At 71.5% G+C, this 23015-nt stretch overlaps 1 protein-coding gene across 1 annotated transcript; it reads right to left on the bottom strand.

Annotated features, from left to right (window-relative positions):
• Window positions 1–1755: 1755 nt before the first annotated feature.
• On the bottom strand, window positions 1756–19200 carry ASPG (asparaginase). The gene is made up of 16 exons (XM_054567684.1): window positions 19118–19200; window positions 15297–15405; window positions 14662–14773; window positions 12962–13087; window positions 12608–12691; window positions 12129–12255; window positions 8540–8652; window positions 7794–7976; window positions 7576–7689; window positions 7057–7173; window positions 6038–6133; window positions 5619–5782; window positions 4432–4518; window positions 2885–2984; window positions 2555–2617; window positions 1756–1977 (listed from the first exon to the last, which is right to left on the bottom strand). Exons 1-16 carry the CDS (start codon window positions 19197–19199, stop codon window positions 1957–1959), a joined length of 1698 nt encoding a protein of 565 aa, XP_054423659.1. The 5' UTR covers window position 19200; the 3' UTR covers window positions 1756–1956.
• Window positions 19201–23015: the final 3815 nt, after the last annotated feature.

The raw sequence follows: 23015 nt of genomic DNA, 5'->3' as shown, positions 1-23015 counted from the left end.
AGACCCCAGGGCCGGCGCTCCCAGCCGAGCCCTGCTCCCGGGTCTCCCCCCAGCCGTGTGCCACGGCACCACCTTCGGGAGACGCGGAGGCCACCCAGGCGGGAGCCCTGAGCACAGACTGGGCCTGCGTCTCCCCAGCTGCCCAGCAGGACCCAGGGCCCCTGAGGCGCATGCACAGGGCCTGTCACCGCGAGGGGGCTGTCCCACCGGCACGGCCAGCGTCCTCGGAGCCCAGACTGCTGGCCTCACCTCGCGGGAGCTGGCCTCGCCCCGGGAACTCCTGGGCAGGAGTCCAGGCCCCTGCCCAGCCTGGGACTCTGCGTCCCCAGTGCGGGGAGGGGGGCGAGCGCGGGGACTGCTGTCCCACCCTGTGGGGAGGGCCCCCATCTGCCGGCTGGCGGAGGCCGCCCTGCCATCAGTGACCCACTTGGGGAAGGGCCAGCTCAGCCGTGTTCCTGCAAGGGACACACGGCACAGTGGGCGTTTCCAGGCAGGCTCGCACCGGCAGGCTCGCACCTGCGCTGGGACAGCGGTCACCACCGGCTCGGGGCTCTGGGAGCCCTGCTGAGTGCGCTGCGGCCCCTCGGCCCCTCCTCCCACCCCCCACCACCCCGCACCCACTCATCGGTGTGAGGCAGAGGTTCCCGGGACCCACCACGCTCACGCGGTGGCACCCGGTTGTGCAAGGCCCTGGCACACCCGAGCCTGGGTGAGAACCTGGAAGGCCGCCAGCCGGGCCTGGGAACCAGGCTGAGAGGCCCGGGGAGCTGGCGGGCCGCCCACCAGGCCCACCTGGGCGAGGCCCCGTCTGTGGGGGGCGCCAAGGGCAAGCTCAGGGTGCGCTCGCGCCCAGCATCTGCAGGGCACAGGCACTCGGCCCAGGGGACAGACGGACAGGTGGACGGACAGAGGAGAGTCCTCTCGGGGGCCGTCCGAGGTGGTAAGGCGCCCGCAGACCCGGAAGGAGGCAGCGTCCCCACCCCGGCTGCTCAGGCCCCGGCAGGGCGGGTCAGGGGACGTGGAGGGAGGCTGGAGGGGGCCCTGGGCAGCCCAGGCCCCAAGGCACAGAGTGGAGCCAGGCCTAGGGGGTGTCCTGTCCCCACTGCCCCACTTACAGTGGGACAGAGAGCTGGCCAAGGGGCCGAGCACCTGGTTTCCGTCCCAGCTGGGCCTCTGACAAGGGCGGCCTTGGAGGGCCACTCCTGGGGGCCAGGGCCCTGGCCTGGGCCCCTCCGGCGCCACCCCCCACCCCCGCCCCAGGCACGAGGGCTGCGCTGGTCGCTCCCTGTCTGTCTCCCCAGGCGAGTGGCCTGGGCGGGCCGGCTCTCAGGGGTGCTGGGTCAGGGCCTCCAGCAGATCGGGGGCAGAGGAGACCTGCTGAAAACCAGATGGCAGCAGGGAGCAACTGCCAGGAGACTCCCCTGGGGGCGGGGGGCTGCCTGGAGGAGGCGACTCCGAGCCTCCCGACTAAGAAGGCTCGGACAGAGGAGACACGGGGCAAGGGCTGTTGCGAGGAGGGGGCTCGCCCAAGCGGGCGGGGGGGGGCAGGGCGGCGGGGGAGGGGAGCGCTTGCCCTGCCACAGGGCCTGGCGCACATGCTCACGCCTCACGCTGCCTGGGGACAGACGAGCTGAGCGTCCCTCACCCCCAGGGTGCTGGAGTCACCACCCTTTGAACCAGAGCCACAGCCAGACGCCCCGCACACGTCCCTACGGCCCCAGACCCAGACAGACCCACCGGCACAGGGCTTTGGGGACCCGAGGAGGGAATGGCCTCAGAGAGGCTTTATTGTCACTGTGCCCAACAAAGACACTTAGGCTGTGTCTTAACAACAGAGTGGGAAGGAGTCCCAGGAGCAGTGCATCTCGATCAGAGCCATGGGATGGGGGGCCTGCAATCCCTCCAGCCGGTCACAGCAGGAAGGAATGGCTGATGCCACAGCAAGATGGCTTCAGGTTAGACACCAGGCAGCACTTCCTGAAACGAGAGGTCTGCTCAGGCCCAGGGCAGACAGGCAAGTCCAGGCACCTGTCAGTGGGGCCCAGCCTTCCAGGAGGGAGGGACTCAAGGACCCAACAAATCTAGCCAGCCTCCAGAACCTTCCAGAAGGCCAGGGGATGGCACGGGGGTGGAGGTGTCAGCTGGGGCCCAGCCAGCACAGCCGGGAAGCAGGCGGGGCACGCAGCCCAGTGGGTCCCAGGGTAGGTGGTGCAGGAGGGCAGGACACACCGCAGAGGCACCCGAGCCCCCGAAGGCCCAGAGGCCTCCTTGGCCGTGGCTGGGGCCCTGCAGCGCTGTGTTCGGGGGCATCCAGGGGCGGCCCACAGGACAGGGTTCGGAGGTCGGGGGAAGCCCTTCCTCCAGGAAGCCCTCCTGACTGCGCCTGCCTCCCTCCAGCGCTTTCGGCTTCCCCTGCTGTGTGCGTCTGCCCACCACAGTCTCCTCCCGGACAAGCCGTAGGCCACATTCTCCAGAGAGTGGGGTGGGGGGCGGAGGGGAGGGAGGCTTCAAGCCAGAGAGCTTGGAGGAGCCAGCCCTGCTTGGGGGCACTTACCGGAGCCCCACCCTGGAGACTCTGCAGAAGGGCCACCACTTCCAGGTTCCCAGCGGCTTCTGCCTGTGGGGGTAGCCCGTGGGAGGGGCCCGCAGTCGGCAGCCTGGTCTGTGTCTGACCCCCGCCCAGCACACCCTGCCTGCCTCCTTCGGCCCCAGGGCTCCACCCTCGTCCCGCAGCTCTGGGGCAGGGGGCGGGGTCCGCCTGGGCTCCCCGACGGGACTTGTGCCCACCAGGAGAGTGTGGGCCCTTGCAGGAGGGGCAGAGGGAGGGGAGCTTGCAGAGCGGCCAGGCGGCCCCCCCGGAGGCGGCGGGGAGCGGGGTACTCACGACGAGCAGGGCGCTGCGCCCGTCGTAGCCCGGCTGCCTCAGGTCGGCGCCCGCCTGCCACCACGCCCGCAGACCCTCGCCGTCCGCCCTGGAGGCCAGCCTGGGAGGGGAGCGGGGAGGGGGGCCTGCTGGGCGCCTGCGGCCGGAAAAGCGGACCCAGCAGCGTGGGCCCCGGGGCAGGAGCGTGGGAGTGGGGCAGCCTGGGGTCTGGCTCCACCCGCGGGGGGGACTGACTCAGGTCAAGGGTGTGCGCACACGCACGCACGAGCAGGCACACACAGGCACGCACGCGGGCAAGCATGCACGGGCACACGCACGCACCCTGCCTGCCGACCGCGGCCGCCAGTTTCACATTTCACAACCGGCTCTCGCTGGGCGGGGCCCCACAGGCCCGGGGAGTCTGGGGCAGAGCGGTGGTTCCAGGGCAGCAAGGGCCGCGTGGGGGGGCGGGGGGGCCGCTTGGGAGAGGGCCCGGGCCCGCCCCGGAGGAGCGGCTGGCAGGCGGGCGAGGAGGCCCCCCCCCGGGCGCGCAGCAGGGTCCTCCACCGCCCAGGCTGTCGCGAGGCCGGCTCCCACCGGGGACCCGCTGGGGAAGGCCACGCTAGGTGTGCCGACCGGGGCGCCCCCGAGCAGAGCGGCCCGGCCACCCCACTCCCACTCAGGAACATCAGGAACGGCAGCTGCAGTCCCCGTCGCGGCGTGGGGAGATTCCTGGGGTGCGTCCCAGGGTAGGCCACCACTCGCGCCCGCTGCCTCCCGCACACTAACTCTGGGAAGGGGCGACCCGGCGCCTCCCCAATCCAGCCACGCAACTCCCAGGGGACTTAGCTGACCCAACTGCTCTCTGCCTCAGTTTCCCCATCTGTCAACAGAGCCAACAAGGCCCACTGGGGGTGCAGCCCGGAACCAGAAGTCCCTTCAAAGCCGAGACCAGTGATGTGGGCAGGCCCCACAGGTTCGGACGAGCCCCGCCCTCCCGGCCCCCGCCCTCCGCTAGCGCCTTCACACCCGTTTCCCCGGCTTCTCTGAGAACAGGGGGCAGGTCTTCTGCAGGATGTGACCCCCACCAGGGCTGGAGGGAGAGAGGCCCGGGCCTCCAGGGCCACGGGGGCGGGGCGGGGGCTCAGCCGGGGCTAGGGGTCCTGTTCCGGGGCAGGCGGTGCAGCCCCCTCACCCCACAGCCATCCTGAGACCTCGCCGCCGCGGCCGGAGGCTCTGGGTTCCAGGAGCACGCGCCCCGGCCGCTTCCGGCCCCCAGCCACAGCAGACAGGCCTCCGCCCTCCGCCTTCCCCAGGTCCCCCTCGGCCCCTCCCTCCGCCCCTCCGGCCGGGGGCAGCCTGGGCAGTGGCGCTGAGGAGGGGTCCCAGGGGCGGAGGGCGGGGCCGAGCTCTGCCCCCTCCCCGCCCCGCGCCCAGCCCTGCGCCTGCCTCCCGGGGCAGCTGTGGCGGCGTCAGGGTCACCGCGCTGGCCACGGGCGGCTGTGGCCCTGAAGCCCCCCGCCGCAGCCGGCCCCCTCCGTGCAGCAGCTGACAGGCCGCAGCCTCACCTGCACAGCTCCGTCCCCGCGTCCTCCAGCTCCTGGGGGGACAGGCAGGCCCCGGCTGCCCGCAGGAGCCCGATGACACCCAGGTGCCTGCCAGGGGAAAGGGCGTGCTGGCCACCAGCCCCACAGCCTCTGCTCAGCCCATAAGGACCTCCTCGGGCCCCGCACCCGCCGCGTGTCCAGGACGCCCGGTTCTGCAGGGCGGACCTGGCGGTGCAGGGGGCCCCCGCCTCGGGCCCCAGGCCGTGCTGTCAGCCTGCCCAGGCCGAGGAGCTCCTCCATCGCCCCACGAGGTCTCCCCTGCCCCCCTCCCCGGGCCCAGCCCGCCCTGGAGGACAGTCTGCCCTCTGCACATGCCCACCCCCGCTGGGGAAACTGAGTCAGGCCCTGCCCTTGGGGAGGGACGCAGGCAGGCAAGTGAGCACATGGGGCCGGGTTGACGCGCAGCCGCCATCTCCAGCCAGGTCCCTGGGGGGCCGGGCACGCCCCACAGGCCTCGCCCTCTGCCCTCCCTGCACTCTCAGGCCCCGAGAGGGAAGGCGTGCCCCGGGCCCCTCGCGCAGAGCGATGCACCCCAGCCCAGGGCTCCAGTGGAGGGGCGCCCAGGGTTGCTCTTCCTGGGACTCCCGAACACCCCGTCCCTGAAATAATCCAGGCTCTTGTGGGCCACCCCCCCACCCCCGCTCCCGGCTGTTGCCTTTGGGAACAGGGCAAAGGGCAAGGCTGCTGTCCCCAACCCACGACACACTGGTGTCCACTCTGCCCAGGGCCCTCTGCCCCTCCTTCAAGGCGACCTCAGCAAGAGCTCAACTCTGCAAGACCCCGCAGGGCCCCCCAGGAACACCTTAGGCGGGAGCCATGCCTTTAAAGAAGCGGGGTGTGGGGCCAGTGTGGGGTCCCCGTCCCACAGCCGTGCAGGCTGAGCGTGTCTCTCGGCACCTGGGCGGGGGGCTCCTCCCTCCGCCCCACCCCCAGGCCCTCAGGTGTTCCCTGGGAGCAAACGGGAGACCCCTCAGCTTTGTTTTTTTTCCCTGGGTTCTGCTGGTCCTGCTTGGCTCAGCTCAAGGGTCACCTCCTCCAGAGAGCCCTCCCCAGGCCGGGGGTGGGTGAGGAAGCAGGTGCCCTGGGCCCTGTCCAGCTCCGCCCGGGCCGCCCCGCCCCGCCCGGACGTCCACCGCGGGCCCCGGTACCTGCCCCGCACGGCCAGCAGCAGCGGGCTGAAGCCATCCTCGTCCCGGGCACCCGGGTCCGCCCCCCTCTGCAGCAGCATGGTGACCGCGCCAGCGTGGCCTCTCCGGGCAGCCACGTGCAGCGGAGTTTGACCATTAAAGTCCTGCAGGCTCAGGTCACTGCCCTGGATGGACACACGGACGCGTGCCCGCTGAGGAGGGGTTGAGCAGGGTCGGGGAGACCCCAGGGAAGCGACAGGCAGGGTCGGTGTGCTCCCCGAGGGAGGGCTCGGCACCGCCCCGGGCCCCACAGCTGCCGTAAGGCCCCGCGGCTGCCTACCCGGCCGGCGACCAGGGCACGGGGCAGTGAGGGCCCCGGGGGAAGCTCTGCCCCTGAGCCCGGCATGGCTGGGGTGCGTCCCCAGGGAGGTGGCACTCACTAGGTCTGCAAGGGCCCGCAGGGCCTCCAGGTCGCCGGCATGGGCCGCGGCACAGGCCAGCCTGGGTGCCAGGGCGTCCCGAACAGCATCGGTCTCCTGGGTGGGAAGCAGCAGCAGCTGGGCCCATGCCTTTCCCTGGGGTCCCCAGCACTGCTGCAGGGACGCAGGGACGCAGTCGCCACAGGCGCCAACGTGGGGGCGTGGGAGGGAATGCCCGGCCCCTGGAAAGACCCAGCCCCACGTGCCTCCCCAGTCCCCAGCGCCAGGTGTGTGGGGGCTGCCTCAGCTCCCCGAGACGCCAGGAGGCCAGGGGTCCCAGCAGAGGCCCCGCAGGCGCCCCCCCGACGCAGCCCCTCACGGCACATACCCACCCTGCCTCCCCTCTGGACACTGCCGGCCTGGCAAGCCACAGCGCACACCACGGCAGCTCGGCCTCCCCGCCCCCGCCCCCCGCTGCGCGGAGGGGAAACTGAGGTGCGGGGCACAGCCTGGGGCCACCCTGGACACAGCGCTCTCTGCGACCTCCGGTGCCCATGCAGGGCCCACGCGCTTCGCCCAGAGGCCAGGGCGGGTACGTGGCGGGGGCAGCGAGAGGCCCCAACCTCCCCTGCAAGGCTGGTCCAGCCGGGACCCCCAGTCCCAGACCCTGACGCCCATCCTTGCTTCTCGGCCCCTTCATGGGCCCAGGCAGCCTGGCTGGGATGGGGGGCGGTTCAAGACTGGAGAGGCCGTGGGGCCTGGTCTCAGAGCCCGGGGGCCCCTGAGCAGGGGGCCCCTCCTTCCCGCACCCAGAACCTCGGCGCCCACCCCACCAGGCAGCCCTGCCGTCCAGGCCACACGCTCCCGGCCCCTCCCCATTCGCTGCTCCACGAGCCCCTGCACACCCTCCTGCGGGGGACCCGGGCCCAGAACCCAGCCACGCCTGGTGGTTCCCTGCGCGTGCCCCGGCGTAACCATGGCTGTGGCGGGCACGTGGCAGACCCCGTGACCCTGTGGGGCCTGCCCAGCACTGGCAGTACCTGGCTCAGCCTGAGGAGCTGGGCCACCCCGAGTCCCTGCGAGCTCCTCCGAAGGGAGGGAGGGCCCTCGTCCGTCATGGGCAGCGACATCTCTCCACGAAGGTCCCTGGCCAGGAGCTGGGAAGGGGGCACAGGAGAGCCAGGGCCCACCCGGCCTGTCAGCCATGACGCGGCAGCCATGGTCAGCCCCGCGGCCGGCCCCAGCCTCCAGGCCTCGTAGCTCAGGGCCCCGGGGCCTGGCCGGGCCGCGTCGGAGGCCCGCCCGGGGAGCGCGGGCATGTGCCAGGCCTGGGGGTCCCGGGGAGGCGAAGGCCACGTGGGGCCTGCGTTCGGATCCATGAAGGGTGCGGGAGCGCGGGCCCCGGCGCTGGCTTGGCGGCCTGGGGGGCCCCGCGTCCCTGCCCTTTCCAGACCCGTCGCGTCCCCCCAGACTGGCCCCCACCGTCGGCCGTATTACTCCCCCCGCCCCGCACGCCCTCGGGATCCCATGTCCGAGCCCACGGCCTGAGGGGCTCGCACCTCCTTCCGCTGGTCCAGGCTCAGCCCGGGCTGGCCCAGCACGTAGGACAGCTTGGCCAGGGCAGCCTCGGACGTCATGTCGAAGCCCGAGATGACGCCCGTGCCCGCCGCCACCTGCGGGGCCGGGGCGCGGGGGTCAGCGGGGCGTGGTCGTCCCCGCCCACGTGCCCCGAGCCGGCCCGGCCCTCCCGCGGCCCGCCGGGGCGCCCCGCCCCCACCATGCCGGTGGCGTAGTCCAAGGTCACGGCGCCCTGCAGACAGTGGGAGCAGTTGAGGATGAGGAGGCCTCGCTGGGAGGCCGTCTGCAGCTCCTGCAGCAGGTCGGGCTTGGTGGGCCCGTTCCCGGAGCCGAAGGTCTCCATCACCACGCCCTTCAGGGGAGGCTGCAGGAAGGCCCGCACCTGCGGGCCGGGACGGGATGGGGGCCCTTGGCTTCCAGCACCAGCCGCGGCCCAGCCGGCCGGCCTGCCCCTCTGCGTCGGCCGGAGGCCGTGGGGCTGCCGCTGCACTCGCGGGGTGCCCAGCTCCCAGCCAGCCCCGTCGAGGGTCCCGGGAGGCTGCTCCCCACCAAGCCCTCCCAGCGGAACTCCTTGTCCCTTCCAAGTGTGTGAGGCCACGGCTGGGGCAGAGGTGACCAGGACACCGTGGGAAGAGGCCGGAGGAGGTCGTGGACGCGGCGGCCCCACCACCCTCCGTGGCCCCGGCCTACCCGTCTCCCGCACAGCGGGGTGCCCCCAGCCGCTGGCCCACACATGCACGGCTCCCCTGATACGCGCCGTGTCCCAGAAAAGCGGAAGCTGGGCCCCGAAGCCTCCGGGGAGGCGGGGGGCAGGCAGGGGGCAGGCGGGGCCCTAACGGGTTGTCGCCCTCTTGTGCCTGGGCCTGAGGTGGCCTCGACGCGGCGGGAAGTAGGGGCGCCGAAGAGGGCAGGAGAGGAAAGCGGGCACCCCGGGGGCGGGCCTACCAGGGAGGCGGGGATCCCGGGGTAGAGCCGCAGCAGGCCCACGTCCCGCTCCATGCTGCTGTGCACCACCAGCCGGTCCTTCCCGCTGGCCTTCCGCACCAGCTCCCGGTTGACTGTGAGGGCAGGGGACCGGGTGGCACCTAGGAGCCGTCTCCAGGCCCAGACCCCCGCCCAGCCCCCTCCGTGCCTCCCGGACTCCCTCTGGCACCTTCAGAGCCCCGAGGCCTCTGGGCCACCGCCCGCCCGACTCCCAGCCCTGGGCTCACGTGTGCCCCGGCTCGGGCCGGGCCGCCTCGGGGGCGTGGGGCTCAGCGGGCAAGGAGGGCGCCCAGGGACGGAGGCCTGCCTGGCCCCGCGGGCTGCGGGGCAGGGGTGCGGGGAGGGCGTGCAGGGCGAGGACACGCCGCAGACGCGGCGCCGCTGCGGGGTCCCAGTGAGCTGGCGGCCGTGGACCCCGGGAGAGGCGACGGCGCTCTCAGACGCACCAGCCCCGCCTGCCCCGTCGGGGCGCCCCCCGCCCCCCTCCCCCGCACCACAGCCCGGCGAGTCCGTGCAGGAGCGAGCGCGCAAGACTCCACGTGCGGGGAAAGAAAGCCTCCGTCTGAGGCACCCAGAGTCTCAGCGGCCTAACATGGGCTCGCCCACCTCCCACGCCGGGGTAGCGGTGGGTCCCAGCCCTGTGGATGGAGAGGGGCAAAAACTCGGGGCCAGTGCCCCTCGGGCCTGCCGTGCGGAGGGCTCCCGGAGGGTCAGTCTCTCTGGTGTGATGGCCGCCGCCCGGCCAGGGCCCAGCCGCAGGGGTGCACGGCAGGCTGGCAGCGGGTCCGGCCCGCGACCCTCAGGCGCCCAGCGCCCGGCCGTGCCCTCAGCCCCCCGGCAGCTCGGGTCAGCAGAGGCAGGGGTGGGGGGCAGCCCTGCCGGCACCGACTGTTGTTAGAGCCCGCCTGAGGTGCGGGCCCCCTGCACCCCAGGGAAACCGAGGCCCAGAGAGGAGAAGAGCCGAGGCTGCACAGACGGGGCGGGGCCGGGCTCAGGGCTCCCGCCAGAGCCCCCCCACACCCCGGGGCGGAGGCCTGCGCGCCCCTGCTGTGTCTGCCGGAGCGATTCCCACGGGATAACAAACGGAGGACGTTCCAGGCGGCTGCCCTCGCACTTGGAGTCGGAGGCGGGGGCCGCGGGGAGAGGTAGCCGGCCCGGCCAGGAGAGCACCCGCCCCCAGCCGGGGCATCCATCAGACGCCCTTTGATTTAGGCTCCTCCGCCCCAGCTGTGCCGGCAGATAAGGCGTCAGTGGGCATGAGGCGGGGGGCTGACACCGCCCGGGAGGGACAGCCGCAGGGGGGTTTGCGACAGAGACAAAGGGGGCCCGCCCTCCGTGGTGGGCCGCCCCCACAAGAGCCCAGGGAACCCGGCCCTGCGCCCAGCCAGGGGCCGGCTGACCCCGGACCAGAGGGGCCAAGCAAGGGAAGAGGGGCAGCGGCAAGCGCTCGGGCCTGGGGCTTCCCAAGAGCGCCCGCGGTCCCCCCGAGGCCCGATGCGGACCCCGCGCGCCTTCGCCACCCCCCCCCGGGGGGGTGAGTCACGCCCTTTCCTGAGCCCTGAGCGCTCCGTCCGCAGGGGCCTCGGCGGGGAGGGGACAGTGAAAACACAGGAACCCCCGGAGTGGGACCAGGCTGGCGGCATCGGCCTGCCACTGCCTTGCTAGACACCGCGCGAGCCCGGGCAGCCCCTCCCCGGCCCCCGCGGCCCCTCCCCGGCCCCGCCAGCCACACCCTGGGCCGAGCTGCTGTTTCTCAACATCAGCTGCCGAACCGGCTGGGCCTGGGTGGGCGGGCCGGGTTCTCACACCCTCACGGCACCCCAGCCAGTGGGAAGCCGTCGGGGGCAGGGGCCCGGGGGCCCGGGGCGCCTCTGTCCTCGGGCCAGCCCCAGCCCTGCGCCCACCAAGTGGCTGGGCCAGGCAGAGCGGCATCCCTGCGCCAGTGGCCTGCCTGGGCTTGGCGAGGTGCAGCCAGAGGCCCCGGGACCCAGTGAACTCCTCCGCACCTGCCAGCCAGCGGGCTTCGCCCCGAGGCTGCTCTCAGGAGCTGCAGATAAGGTGTGACTCAGACGCAGCCCAGGGAGGAGGGGGAGGGCCAAGCGCAACCACGCAGCCTGGGCAGGGAAGCCAAGCCCTCTGTCAAAACCGGCATGCATGCCACCTCCTCCAGGAAGCCTCCCGGACTGCCCTGGTCCCCAGCGGGCCCGTGGAGCCCGGGGTGTGCTACACGCACGCGAGGTGTGTGGGGTGTTCTGGGCCTCCCACCCCCTGGCAGGCACCAGGGAAGCAGGTTGGGTGGGCAGGGGCGGGGGGCGCCGGGCCCGAGCACCGGAGTGGGAGTCAGGGCTCAGAGCCCAGCCAGCGAGCCCCCATGGGGCCCCGCCCGTTCCCACCTTGGTTCCCCCACTGGCACCTCCCCCTGCCCTGGCCACCTCGGCCCCATGACCCCTGGGAAGGACCAGGGCAGCCAGCAGGGCCCGCCTGCCCCTGGGCCTTGACCCCACAGTCGTGTGTCCTGACGTCAGATCCCAAGGCTCTCAGGGCTTTCGTAGTCACGTGACCAGCCTGCCCCCCGCCCCGGGGAAGAGCCCAGTCCTTCACCTGCTGCACCCCAAGACCTCCAGAGCCTCTTCGCAGTCGGCCTCCAGGAGCTGCCCCTCCCAGACCCCAGCAGGCTCCCCTCGGCCCCGGCAGAGCCCTGGTGGGCGCGAGACCGCCTCCGGCAGCCCCGCCGGACGCGCCGCCTGGGTCCTCTACGCCAGGGTCCTCTACGGCGACAGCCGCGGCCCCGTCCCGAGCAAGGCCTCACGGCCCCCACACTCCCGACAGCGAGGCCGGCGAGGCCAGGCCTGGCGCCCCCGCCGGTCACCAGCCCCTGCCCCTGCCCCCGGGACCCACAGCTGGGGCTGCGGTGGGAAGGGCCCAGGTCCTCCAGGGCCCCCGGCTCAGGCAGGAAGTGAAAAGCACAGGCTGCGCTGGAGCTGTTCTCACTCCACAGCCAGGCGGGCGGCGGGGCCACCGGAGCAGACCCACGTCTCACGGGAGCCCGCAGACGGTCCCGCCGGTCCCAGGGAGGGGCTGCCGTGCCAGACGGGAGTTGGAGGAGCTGGCCACACCCACCTCGGACGGAGTGGGCCGGGGTGCCACTGAGAGAGGAGCCAGGAGACAGCGGGAGGCACCACGGGGTGCAGAGAGAGGGGTGGCCTGCACGGGACAAGGCCTGAGCTTGGGGCGCAGGGCGAGGGGCACGGCCTCCCCAGAGTGGCCCCCGGACACCTGGCCTGCGGGAGACACACGGGGGCTGGGCTGCCCGCCAGGCTCAGGAGGCAGAGGAGGAGGTCCTGCCGCAGGAGCCACATCCCTGGGGACCGAGTATGTGGCACCGTCACTAAGAGGGACTCCTCAGCCGGGGGCCACGTGGCCCGCAGGGGCAAGTCCCCCAGACCTGCTCCTCCGTGCCACCCCCTGGCCCGAGCCGGGGTTCCCCTTGGGGCCTCCCTCCTGCAGGGCCCACAGGCGCCTCCCTGCGGGCCTGATCCGCCCAGCTTACTCATGACGTCAGTGCCCACGATGGCCAGAGGCGGCAGGTTCGGGGAGCAGAAGGCCGAAAACCCGCGTGTGTCCACCTTGGTCACGCGGGTGCCCCGGAACAGCTGGTTCTGGAAGAACAGGCAGACCTGCCGGCCGGGCGGCCGCGGCGTGAGACCGCGGGAGGGCCCCTCCGCGCGGCCCCTGCCCCAGCCGGGAGGGCCGGGCGTCTCAGCGGGGGGTGCTGCCCCGGGACAGCGTGGAGGAGGGAGAAGCCGCCCACACGACGCCGGGGACGCCCGCTTCGTGGGCGCCAACACGCGCGCGGCGCAGTTATGCGAACGGGGGCGGGAGGGGGGCCCCGCGGACTGACTAGGCACCGGGGAGCCGGGGGTGGCTGCGCTTTCCGCTGCCCACTCCCCACACTGTCCTGCGCGACGCGTCCCCTCAGCGCAGGGCAGTTCCCTGAGGCCCCAGCCCCGCCCCAGGCTGGGCAGGTACCTCGGGGATCACGTACTGGCCAGCCATGAGCAGGGCACCCAGCAGGTTCTCCCGGCCGTCGTTCCACAGCTTGTGGATGGGCACCTACGGGGCCACGGACGGAGCCGAGTCGGCGCGGGAGGCCGGCGGGGCGGGCTCCGCTGCTGGGAGGGGTCCGCGGCCCCGCCTCAGGACTGCGGCCCAGCCGGGCCCCCACGCTGGGCGGCCCCCCCCCGTCCACCGGCCCCCCCGGGGCCCCCGATGCCCGGCCCGGCTCCTGGCTCCCTCCGGCCCAGCAGGACGGGCGCGCCACGCGGTCAGCCCATGCGAGCAGCGCAGGAGCCTCCCGGGACTGAGCGGGGAGCCAGGCGTCACCTGGGCTCCGGTGAGGACTACGGTCTTCTGCAGGTTCTCCAGCACAAACGCAAGCACGGAGGCGGCGAAGGCCATGGTGTCGGTGCCGTGGATGACCACGAAGCCGTCGTACTGCTCGTAGTGGCTCTGCAGGGCGGGGGCGCTCAGGCTGGGGACGGGGGCTGGCCCTCCGCCGCACGGACGGGCCCCCCACGCCGCCGGGGGGCCGGGGAGGCGCCGGCGCGCCCTGGGCATCGAAGGCCCTCGCTGGAAAGCAGCCGCGTCTCTCCCTGCCCCAGGCTCCAGGCCTCCCTACCGACTTGGTGTGAGCCCGCCGTGCGGGGGGCGGACGGGGGGCTGTGGATGTTCCCCGAGGACAGGCAGGCACCCGGTGGGGTCACCCCCAGGCGCTGTCCAGTCAGGACGCCCAAGAACGCTGGCCAGTGGGAACCTGACAGAGCCCGGCTCAGTGGTCCAGAGAGCCCCACTGAGGGCCGGCACCACAGGGCAGCAGGAGCCATGGGGGCGTCTGGGGGTCCAGCAGGCGGGCCCAGCCTGGGCACAGCTGGTCCTGGGGGCCAGCTGGCTGGCAACCAGGGCAGGCGGGGGGGTGCTGAGGGGCAAGCCGGGGAAGGGTCCTCCCCGGCACTGGCACGCCGGCCAGCTCTGCAGAGGTGAGGGTAGCTGCCTGGACGCCCCTGCCCCTGCCTCCTGGAGGGTGGCCAGGATGGGGCCTCGCTGCAGCTGTGAGGGGCCCAGCGGCCGGCCCCTCCTGTGGGGACTGAAAGACCGGCAAGCTGGCCCGGACCGCGGAGCTGAACCACATGGCGGGCTGGGGCGCCATCTGCTGGCCACGCGGGGCTCCCCCGCAGCCCCTGCGTCCCTGCGGCGCCACCTGCGGGCAGGACCGCAGATGCACGTGCAAAGCGCTCCGGCACCTGGCCGGGGACACGGCCCCAGACCACAGCAGCCACACGCCCGCGGGTGGCCGGCGCCCCGCTCAGGGACAGCATGGCCTGGCCCAGGGCCACACACGGTCCCAGACGCTCCCGATGAGGGGGACGTGGTGAGTCCCAGGAGGCTGTCCGGCCCCAGGCAGGAGACCAGCTGGGACTGTGGCCCCGGGAGGGAGCCTGCCAGGTGAGCCTCCAGGAGGCAGGTGCGAAATGGGCCTGGAGGGGGCGGGGCGGGCCGCCCGGCCAGCACGTGCAGGGCAGCGTAGGGGGGACACTGGGGACGCCGTGGAGCGCCCTCCGGTGGCAGGAAAGGCGTGCACGCTCAACGCGGAGAGCCAATGCCTCCTGCACCCTTTCGTGGAGGGTCTTAAACCCACCGAGGCCACGGCTGGGGGCGGGGCACGGGGGGAAGGGCGGGGGGTCGGCCCGGCGTGGCGCTCCTCCGTCTGCGGGGAGGCAGCGCACATCCTGCCAGGGACACTCACGGGACAAACCGGCTGTCCGACCCGACCGGAGCCGCTGTCCGGCGCTCTCCCGTCCCCGGGAGGGCCTCGCCCTCGCTGCCCGCCCTCCCGTCGCCCCGGAAGCGGGGCCTCGGGGGCCCTGCAGCCGAGCTGCGGCCCGCGTCCTGGCACTTCCCTGAGGCTGGGGCCCCACCGCAGACCCCAGCGCACCGGCCTCCGCGGACCCCACACGCCCAGCGCCGCCCACGGGCCGCACCCCCGCCCCCTCCCGGGCCTCCGCCCCACCCCCACGCCCGGCTACCTCGATGGTCTGGGCGATCTGGACCCACTCCGTGATGGTCATGTCGCTGGAGTCGAAGAGGGGCTGGCACTCTAGCACCGTGTAGATGACCCTCTGCTCGGGGCTGGCCGGCCTGAGGGAGGCGGGAGGGTGGCTCCCACGCGGGCCCCCTGCCCCAACCGGGCCGGGCCCCTCTGCCCAGCAGGGCCCGCGTCCCTCCGCCCCACACCCCCACGCATCGTTGGCGTCCTGAGTGCAGGGCCCGGCCTCCCTCCCGCCAGGAGTCCCCGGAAGCCGGACCGTGGTGGCTGAGAGAGGGCACGGGTGGGCGCGGCCCCCTGCCCACCCCCAGCTCCGAGGGAGGCCGGGCCCAGCCCGGGGCGGGGTGGGAGGCAGCCTGGGGGGGGGGCTGGCAGGAGGGGGCTGGCGACCCGGGGCCGCTCCGCACGCCGCTGGCCGTCCGGCCAGGAGGGGCACCCATGGCCGGGCCGCGCTGAGGGACGGGGCCTCAGGCTCCCTTGAAGGGGCCTCGGTCGGCTCGGAAGCCGTGGGGTGGACACAGCGGTGGCCTCCTGCCAGGGCTTGGCTGGGAGCTGGCCCAAGGGCCCTCCCCCGTGACGGCCGCCCTGCCCCGCCCGCCCCTGCAGGGGACTCACGGCAGCACCAGGGTGTCCTCGGGGAGGCCACGGGCCCGGGCGTGCTCCTCGTCATGGAACATGGGCAGTGCCCTCAGGACAGCGGCCAGGCCCTTCCCGGGGACCAGCACTGCGGGGGACGGGGGCGGGGTCAGGGCGGCCGCCCCTGCTGGCTCCTGCAGCCACGGGCCCTCCCCCGCTGCCGGCCCGTGGGGGGCCGGGCCGGGCCGGGCGTGGGGCAGCAGCCAGGGCTGGCCTGGGGGAGCACCACCCCCGCCCCCACGTGAGCCCGGGCCCCCAGCTGGCGCCTGCTCCTCTCACCTGTCACCGCCCTCTGAAGCCCCCAGGGCGCCTTCCCTGTCCCCAGCTCAGGGAGCCTGTTCCGCTCTCCTTCCTTGGATCTTGGGACCTCCCGTGTGTGGGGGGCCCCAACTCTCTTGTGTGTGCAAGGTCCCCCTACATACATGTTGCACGTGCTTATTTTTACTTACGAAAAACAATACTTTTCTGGGTTTTGTGACATTCTTGGCTTTATGTGATTTCCCTCATCCTTCTAAATAAATATCTATTTTCACACCTAAGTCTGGTTTTTGTAAATTGTATTATTATTTTTTTTATCTTCACCTGAGAACATGCTTATTAAACATCGATCAATTGCCTCCTGTATACACCCCAACGGAGGGTGGAACCCACAACCCAGGCATGCGCTCCGACTGGGAACTGAACCCGCAACCTCTTGGTTTATGGGACGATGCTCCCACCAACTGAGCTGCCCGGCCAGGGCAAAATTGTATTGTTTTCCTAACAAGGGCCTCCTGGCTTCAGGCAGAACCAGAGGCTGCCCTGCCTGCCCGGGGCCGGGGTCAGGGCTGCCGTGCACGCAAGGAGCCGCGTCCTTGGCGCAGGTCGCATGTGCTCCTCCGTGAGGGACGGTTTGCCCCAGCACGTCGGGTCCCCGGGAACCACCTGTGGCGGAGGCCACACAAATGGGAGCCTGAGCACCTGTTCAGAAGAAGGTCCAGGCCGGGGACCCAGACACCACATTGCGGGACTGGCATCGGCTCCGGGGTCTCCTGCAGCCTCCCCAGCCCAGGAGCTCCGCCCGCCCCGAGGCAGGTGGCGCCACAGCACGAAGCCTGGGGCCTCCGGGTTCTCTGCCCGCGAGGCTGCCTGGCCTGCCCCTGGGTGTCAGCCGTGTTTGGATTCTTGATACCCCTTGCCCTGTGACACCTCTGATGAACTCCGGGAGGGGATGAGCCACAGGCTGTCCCTAGCTGCCACCCTCTGCCCTCCCCTCTGTCCTGACCCTGGGCAGGGCGTGCCCTGCAGGGCAGTGTTTACCAGCAGGTGCAGAAAAGCTCTCGATGGCGTGAATTCCACAGCTTCGCTGGGACCAGCCTCCTTCCCTCCCCCACCCCTGCCCCCGGGTGCCAGGCCAGTTAATCATTGACACGGGCGGCCTGTGGTCCCAAGTTCACCGACCCCCACTGGGCTCTCACGGGGCAGGGGCTTCCCCAAGGCCCCCGGGCCCGGCTCCCAAGTCCGGTCCCATCTTGCTTCTTCCCCGGCCTGGGTGCTGCCCTCACCCCTGGATGCAGAGAGGGCGACACACTGTCCCTGAAGACCGAGCAGCAGACGTGCCTCGGCAGGCCCAAGGGGGCCGCGCAGCCCTGGCCCGGGGCTCCCCGGCTTCTCCTCTTCCGGGGCCGGCAGGGACCTGGTCTTGGGCGTCTTCCCCCTTCCGCCCCGGGGCTTCCCCCCGTGAGGTGGGAAGGGTCTGAATGCAGGGTCAGGCCACAGGAAGGCCTGATGCCGGGTGGCGGGCTCCTTCGGGAAGCTGAGCCCTCCCTCTGCCAGCAGCTGGGAGATTCCGCCGTGACCGCTGTGGACGAGGAGGCCCTGCCCGAGGCTGGGGGCCCCACCTCCTCCTCTTCTGAGACCCAGGGCTCAGAGGACCAGTGTCCCCTCCTGCCGGGCAGGCTGGCTGCTCTGAGCCCGGCGGTCAGGCCCCTGGCCCCTGGGGTTCCGCTGGCTTTGGGGTGGACCCCTGCTGACCTCAGCCTCACGGGCTGCCAACCCCAGTGGCCCCAGCAGACCTCCGGGGACCTGAGGTCTCTGTCCCATGGGCCCCACTTTCTGGGGCTGAGGCCTCCAGGTGGCCTTCCGGGCCCGTGGCCTCCGTGGCCTCCCTGGGCTGCTGCCTCAAGCGCGTGGGACGTGACGCCGTGCGGGCAGGAGAGGGGCCAGAGCCCGCCTTCTCCGGCCACCTGGACCCTCGGGAACGCCGTGCTGAGCTCAGCAGAATGGCAGGTGGACCCCTGCCAAGCCGGGGGGGCCAGCAGCGTGGACAGGACTCCAGACGGAGTTGGCAAGCCGGCCAGCCAGGGGGCCGCCGCCCGCTGCCCGCCCCAGCGCCGCTCGCCCGCCCGGGGCGGCCCTTCCCAACACAGGCGCCTGGTCGGCCATCAGGCGCCCGCAGCCCCGCGGTCCCGCAGCCGGCGGCCCCGGGACCCGCTCCTCACTCCGGAGCAGCTGCTGGTTTAGGGCGGGTAGAGCGCCGCACGGGCCCGCGGTGCATTCACCAACTGGCAAGCTGCGCTGGTCAGACACGTGAGAGGTGCCGTAGCAGGCGACTGGGGCCCGGCAGCCCCGGCACAGCCACCAGCTGGGGTGGCCGGCGTCCGAGCCTGCCAGGATGGGGCTCCACACGGCTCTGGGTCCTGGGGCCCCGCACACAGTGGGCCTCCCGAAAGTCCCCTGGGGGCGGGAGGTGGAGGGACAGGGGCCCGGCCCGGAGGAGCAGCTGTCAGAGAGCGGAGGGTGTGTGAGGAGCTGCTTCAGTGGAAAGGGGTTGGGTAAGAGGACAGAAGGGGAAGGGGCCCTTCCCCCCCTTGACAAGGGCAAGGGAGAGAGTTCTCTGCTGGACGTCGGGCAGGGGCAGGAGCTGGGGTAGTCCTGAGGGACGGAGAGGCCAGGCTGCCCGCTGGGGAGGGGAGCCGGGAGGGGGTGCGGGCAGGAAGGTGCCCCAGTGTGGCTGGCACTTGGGGTAGCGGAGGGAGCAGGGGAGGGAGAAGGCCCAGCGCCCCTGGGAAGCGGGACTCTCTGGGCACGGCTGACGCGTGGACAGCGAAAGAGCAGACGGGGGTTCACGGAGGTGGCTGAGGGGGTGACTGGGCCCACCTGGGGCGGGCGGGCGGGGGCTCCCCGGCCGCCGAGAGCAGCCTTGTGGGAGGCACCTGCAGTTTCCTGCTGTCCTGGGAATGCAGGGACGTCCTGGGGCCCCCCTCGCCCCTGTGGGGCGCCAGGCCCCCCGGACTGGGTCCCTCCATGAAGGCGGCACCCCTGCCCCAGCAGCCTGTGGACCGGGTGCCGGCCCAGACCCTCGCCCCCACGCAGAGCAGTCGCCCCTTCCAGGCTCCGATGAGGCCGATACCACAGAGGAAGAGAAAACTAAGGGGGCCCCATGCCCCAAAGCCACCTGCATGTGAGCAAATGCATCCCCGGAGGGGACAGAGCCCTCGGGGCGGCCCGGCGCTGGAGACAGGCAGTGGACGCCTAGGCGGGTCGCACTGCGGCCGCCGGGCGGTCCCAGGGGTGAGTCTGGCCCCCTAAGCACCTGCCCGCGGGCGTGCCGGTCGGGAAGCGGCGAGACAGGTGCTCTGGCGGCCTCCGGCCCACGGCGCCCAGGGCACCGGGCCCCCGGGGCTGGCGGGCCGCTGCCGGCGTGCTGCGCCTGCCCTCCCGGGCGGCTACTGGAGCCGAGAGGGCTCGGGGTGCGGCGGGCGGCCGCGGGACAGCGGAACAGCGCGAGGGCCACCCGGCGCGCCCAGAGGCCGACTCACCGCCGCTCTGGCTCCGCATTCCGATGGTACCGCCCGTGTAGATGGCCAGGAGCCGCCGCTCGGGCCCCGCCGCGCGCGCCATGTCGGGTCGGGGGCCGGGGGCCGGAGAAGGCGGTGGGCGCTGGGAGAGGCGCGGCGACCCCACGGGACCTCGGGGACTGAGGGCAGGAGAAAGAGCATGTGGGCAGGACAAACGGGTGGGCGGGGGCCTGGGGCGGGGCGTCCTGTCCGGGGGCGGGGCAGCCACTGGGGCGTAGCTCGGGCTGGAGGCTCCAGTGCCCCTCCGACCCGGGCGCCCGCGCTGTTGCCTGGCCCGGTGTCCACCCCTTGGGGTGGCCGAGGGTGGGCGGAGGCCCCAGGCCGCCCCGTCCCCGAAGGGAGCCAACCCCCGGGGCGAGAGCCCGCGGGGAGCGCGCGGCGCAGGTTCGACGCTGGCGGACCCAGTGCGGACGCCCGCAGCCCAGGCCGCGGGAGCCCCGGGGCACGGCGCCGCCTCTGGACGGAGCCGCCGGCCCGCATCCGACTTTATTCTCCGTGAGCCGCGCCGGCACTGGGGTGGCGGCGCGATCCTTCCGCTGCCCAGCGGGCCGCGTCCCTCCCGCGGGCGGAGGAGCCCCAGCGAGGGTGCGGGGGCCGCAGTGACGAAGGCGCACAGCCCGCACGCGCGGGCCGGCCCCCCCTGAGGCCTCCGCCTCCTGAGCGTGACCGCGGGCGGCTTGTGTCCGAATCTCGGCTTTCCGGGTCACAGTCAGGAGGGGTTCGGTCCCGCCCTCCCCGACCTCAGCGCCGCGCCCGGGTCCGGGGCGCCCCGGAACGCGGGGTCGCGGCTGGGCCCCTCTGTGCCTGCCGCGGCCCCCGGCTACACCCCCGCCCCGGCAGTTGCCCGCCCCGTCCCTGGCAGCCTCGCCGCCAGCCTGACGGAGCCGCCAGAGCCCGGGGGGGTGGGGGCGCTGAGCGCCCCGCTGGGGCCTGCGGGAGGCCGGGCTGCCGTCTGTCTCGCTCCACTCCGACCGCACCTGTTCGTGGGCAGCGCTGCCACAACCGCCTCTCGGGGCGCGGACTTGGCGATGCGTTACTGGGTGTGACGCCGAAGCACCGGCGACAGAAGCTAAAGCAAATGGAACAACGTCGAACTTGAAAAGTTTTGTACATCAAAGGACACAATCAACAAAGTGGTAAAACACTTACAAAAAAGTTAAAGACGGTAAATTCTGCGGTTTTCCTCAATAGGCAAGACAGACTACGAAAGTGTTCACAAAACTGATACGACAAAGGACTTGTATCCGGAGTAAACAAAGAGCTGCCACCCAAGGGGCGCGCGGGAGGTGCCGCGACGGGGGCCTCACCCCTCGCCGCCACGCCCGCTGCAGCGGCCTCTGCCGGCAGGGCCTGGCATTCCGCACCGGGGCCAGGCGCCGCCGCGGGGGGCTCCACTTAGCAGGGCGCGCAAGCGCCACAGTCACTTTGGACAATGGGCCAGTTCTGGGCAGACTTACACCGCCCCGGGCTGAGGACGCAGCGGTCCCACCTGTCCGGCTGTGACCCAAGAGAAGGGCAATCGTCTGTCTGCAGACTTGTTTGGAGCAGCTTCGTTCACTGTGGGCCGGACTGAGGGCAGGTGCAGCGCCCTTCAGGAGCACAGCGGACCAAGGATGAAGCTCAGAAACCTGGCGGGGGCAAACGCAGCCCACGGGGGTCGGGGGGGCGCGGGAAGGCTTCCCTCCCGTGACCTCGGCAGCAGCTGGGACACGCCCCCGTGCGCAGGCTCAGATGCTGGGGCCCTGGCGAACTGCAGAGCCGTCGGGCGCCCCAGGGCAGAGGCGGCCGCGGCCGCGCCCTGCGGGGCTCCTCGGAGCTCCCGGAGCTGGGACTCAGCCCCGGGCATAACGGAGGCCTCGCACGGCCTGAGACGGGGAAGAGCGCCTTCCCTTTAGAGCCGCCTGACCTGCCCATGTCTTTCAGGGTTCGCGTCCACTAAAAGCCGTTCCTGAATAAACGTGAACTACCAGTAACATATAGACACCACTTATGTAACAGTTCTCCAAATTCTTCATTAAAATGTTTGTACAAAATCGGGGGTTCTGCTTTGTCAAAACTTCTCCATATTTCCCACCTTTTTCTTCCTGTGTAAAGCGTTCCCGATGGCTGGTCGTTTGCAAGCTCACAGGGGGGAACCTGGTTTTGCGGCGGAGGCAAAGGCTGCACTTCTGAGGGACTGGGCTAGGTGGCAGTGTGTCCCCGCCGCCGGCGCCGCCGCCACCTCTCCGCCCACCAGGAGGACGCGGCTCCGGCTCCGGCACGGCGCTCGCAGGGCCTACAGAGCGAGCTCCTCCTGAAAGGAGACCCAGGCCGGAGAGCTAACGTAAGAGATGCTCTGCAGCTTCTGACTCCAGGTCTTCCAGAGCTCACCCTCAGGCGAGGTTCCGCCAACGGACACAGGGCCCACCGCCTTTCACGCTGCGCCACTTCCGTTCACGACATTTCCTCCTGTTTCACTGAAAAATGCCCTCTCCCATCACGTCCTACGATCGGGACCCCGACAGAGGCACGCGCAGGGCGCGACCCAGAGCACCCGGGGCCCCTCGGCGCCTGGGTCTTCACTGTCAGGACCAGGACGGGGCACCTTCCCGGCGGGGAGGGCCCTTCGCCAAGCACGAGTGCCCGGGAAACCGCTGTGCGTCCTCCAGGCAGTTGATGTTGTTTTACTTTTTCTGTAAGGTTTTTTTTACAGAGGGGGAGGAGGGGGACAGAAAGACTGATGTGTGGTTGTCTCTGCACCCCCTCCTGGGGGCCTGGGCCCTGACCGGGAATCGAACCGGCAACCCTTTGGTTCGCAGGCTGACGCTCAATCCACTGATCTATACCAGGGCTTTCTAACTTTTTAGAAAGTATATACTGTATCAAAAAGCAACTATGTTTCACTGCTTGTAATACAGACCAAAAATAAAGGAGGCTTTGAAAAGGACATTCCCCTCACGTAAAGGCAGTCCATCTGACAGCAGGCAGCCGGGGGGTGGGCTAGCGGGCTGGCACTGCGGCGGAGAGGACCCAGATTCTGCCACTGCTTGGGGGTGGTTTCCCTCAAGGCTGACGACGGCTGCAGAAGCTCCAGCCATCAGGTCTGTGGTCCAGGGAAGCGGCAGGAAAGGTGTCTAAGAGGAAAAGACCCGCCCCATGCCTCTACCCAGGCGACAGGGGTCATCATGGAGTGTGTGTCCTCCCATGCTTTTTTCTCTGTGCTCTGGATCCCACCGACACACACACACACACACACACACACACGCTCTGTGTGAGGGGGGAAGGGGATTAATGGTTTTAAAAGCAGGCAGCATTCCCGTGTCTTCCTGCTCCTAGACGCCGTGCCTGGAGGACGCCCCTGCAGGGCAGCGGCGGCTGCCACGCCGCCTTCCCCGGCCGCCCTGCTCCCGGAGGGACGGCTAACCCCAGGGTGGGCGGCGCAGCCCCTCCTGCTGCGGCACCGAAGCTGCGGTCCTCACACAGCCGAGTGGCGGGAGGGGGCTGTTTCCGGCTCTCACAGATGTTGCCAGACTGGTTTCCAAGAAGCTGGAACACGTGCGACCTTACCCGCAACATGGAAGCATTTCCCCTCCCTACCCCCGCAACAAGTGACACGGCTACGAGGCTCTTTTCATGCCAGGGAACTGGGACGTCTGCGTGTTCCCTGGCCGCGTGAATGGGTCCTCCTTCGGGCCACCCAGCCATATTCGTCGTCCTGTTTTTGTTTCGCTGCTGCTCTTATCTGGGAAGGGCTTCTGTATGGCCCACGTTAAGCCCTTGCCACCTGTGTCCCAAGAATTTCCCCACCTGTTGAGTGGCTGTGGCATCTCCTGCCAAACGAAGTTGTTACCTACAGCCATCACCCCTGTTCCCGTCGGTT

This window comes from Pteronotus mesoamericanus, unplaced genomic scaffold, assembly GCF_021234165.1.
Source record: "Pteronotus mesoamericanus isolate MK-2021 breed Mesoamerican mustached bat unplaced genomic scaffold, CSHL_Meso_final contig_192, whole genome shotgun sequence".
Taxonomy (NCBI): Eukaryota; Metazoa; Chordata; class Mammalia; order Chiroptera; family Mormoopidae; genus Pteronotus; species Pteronotus mesoamericanus.
Note: the sequence above shows the minus strand (reverse complement) of the source record. Positions and strands in the feature narration are given on the sequence as shown.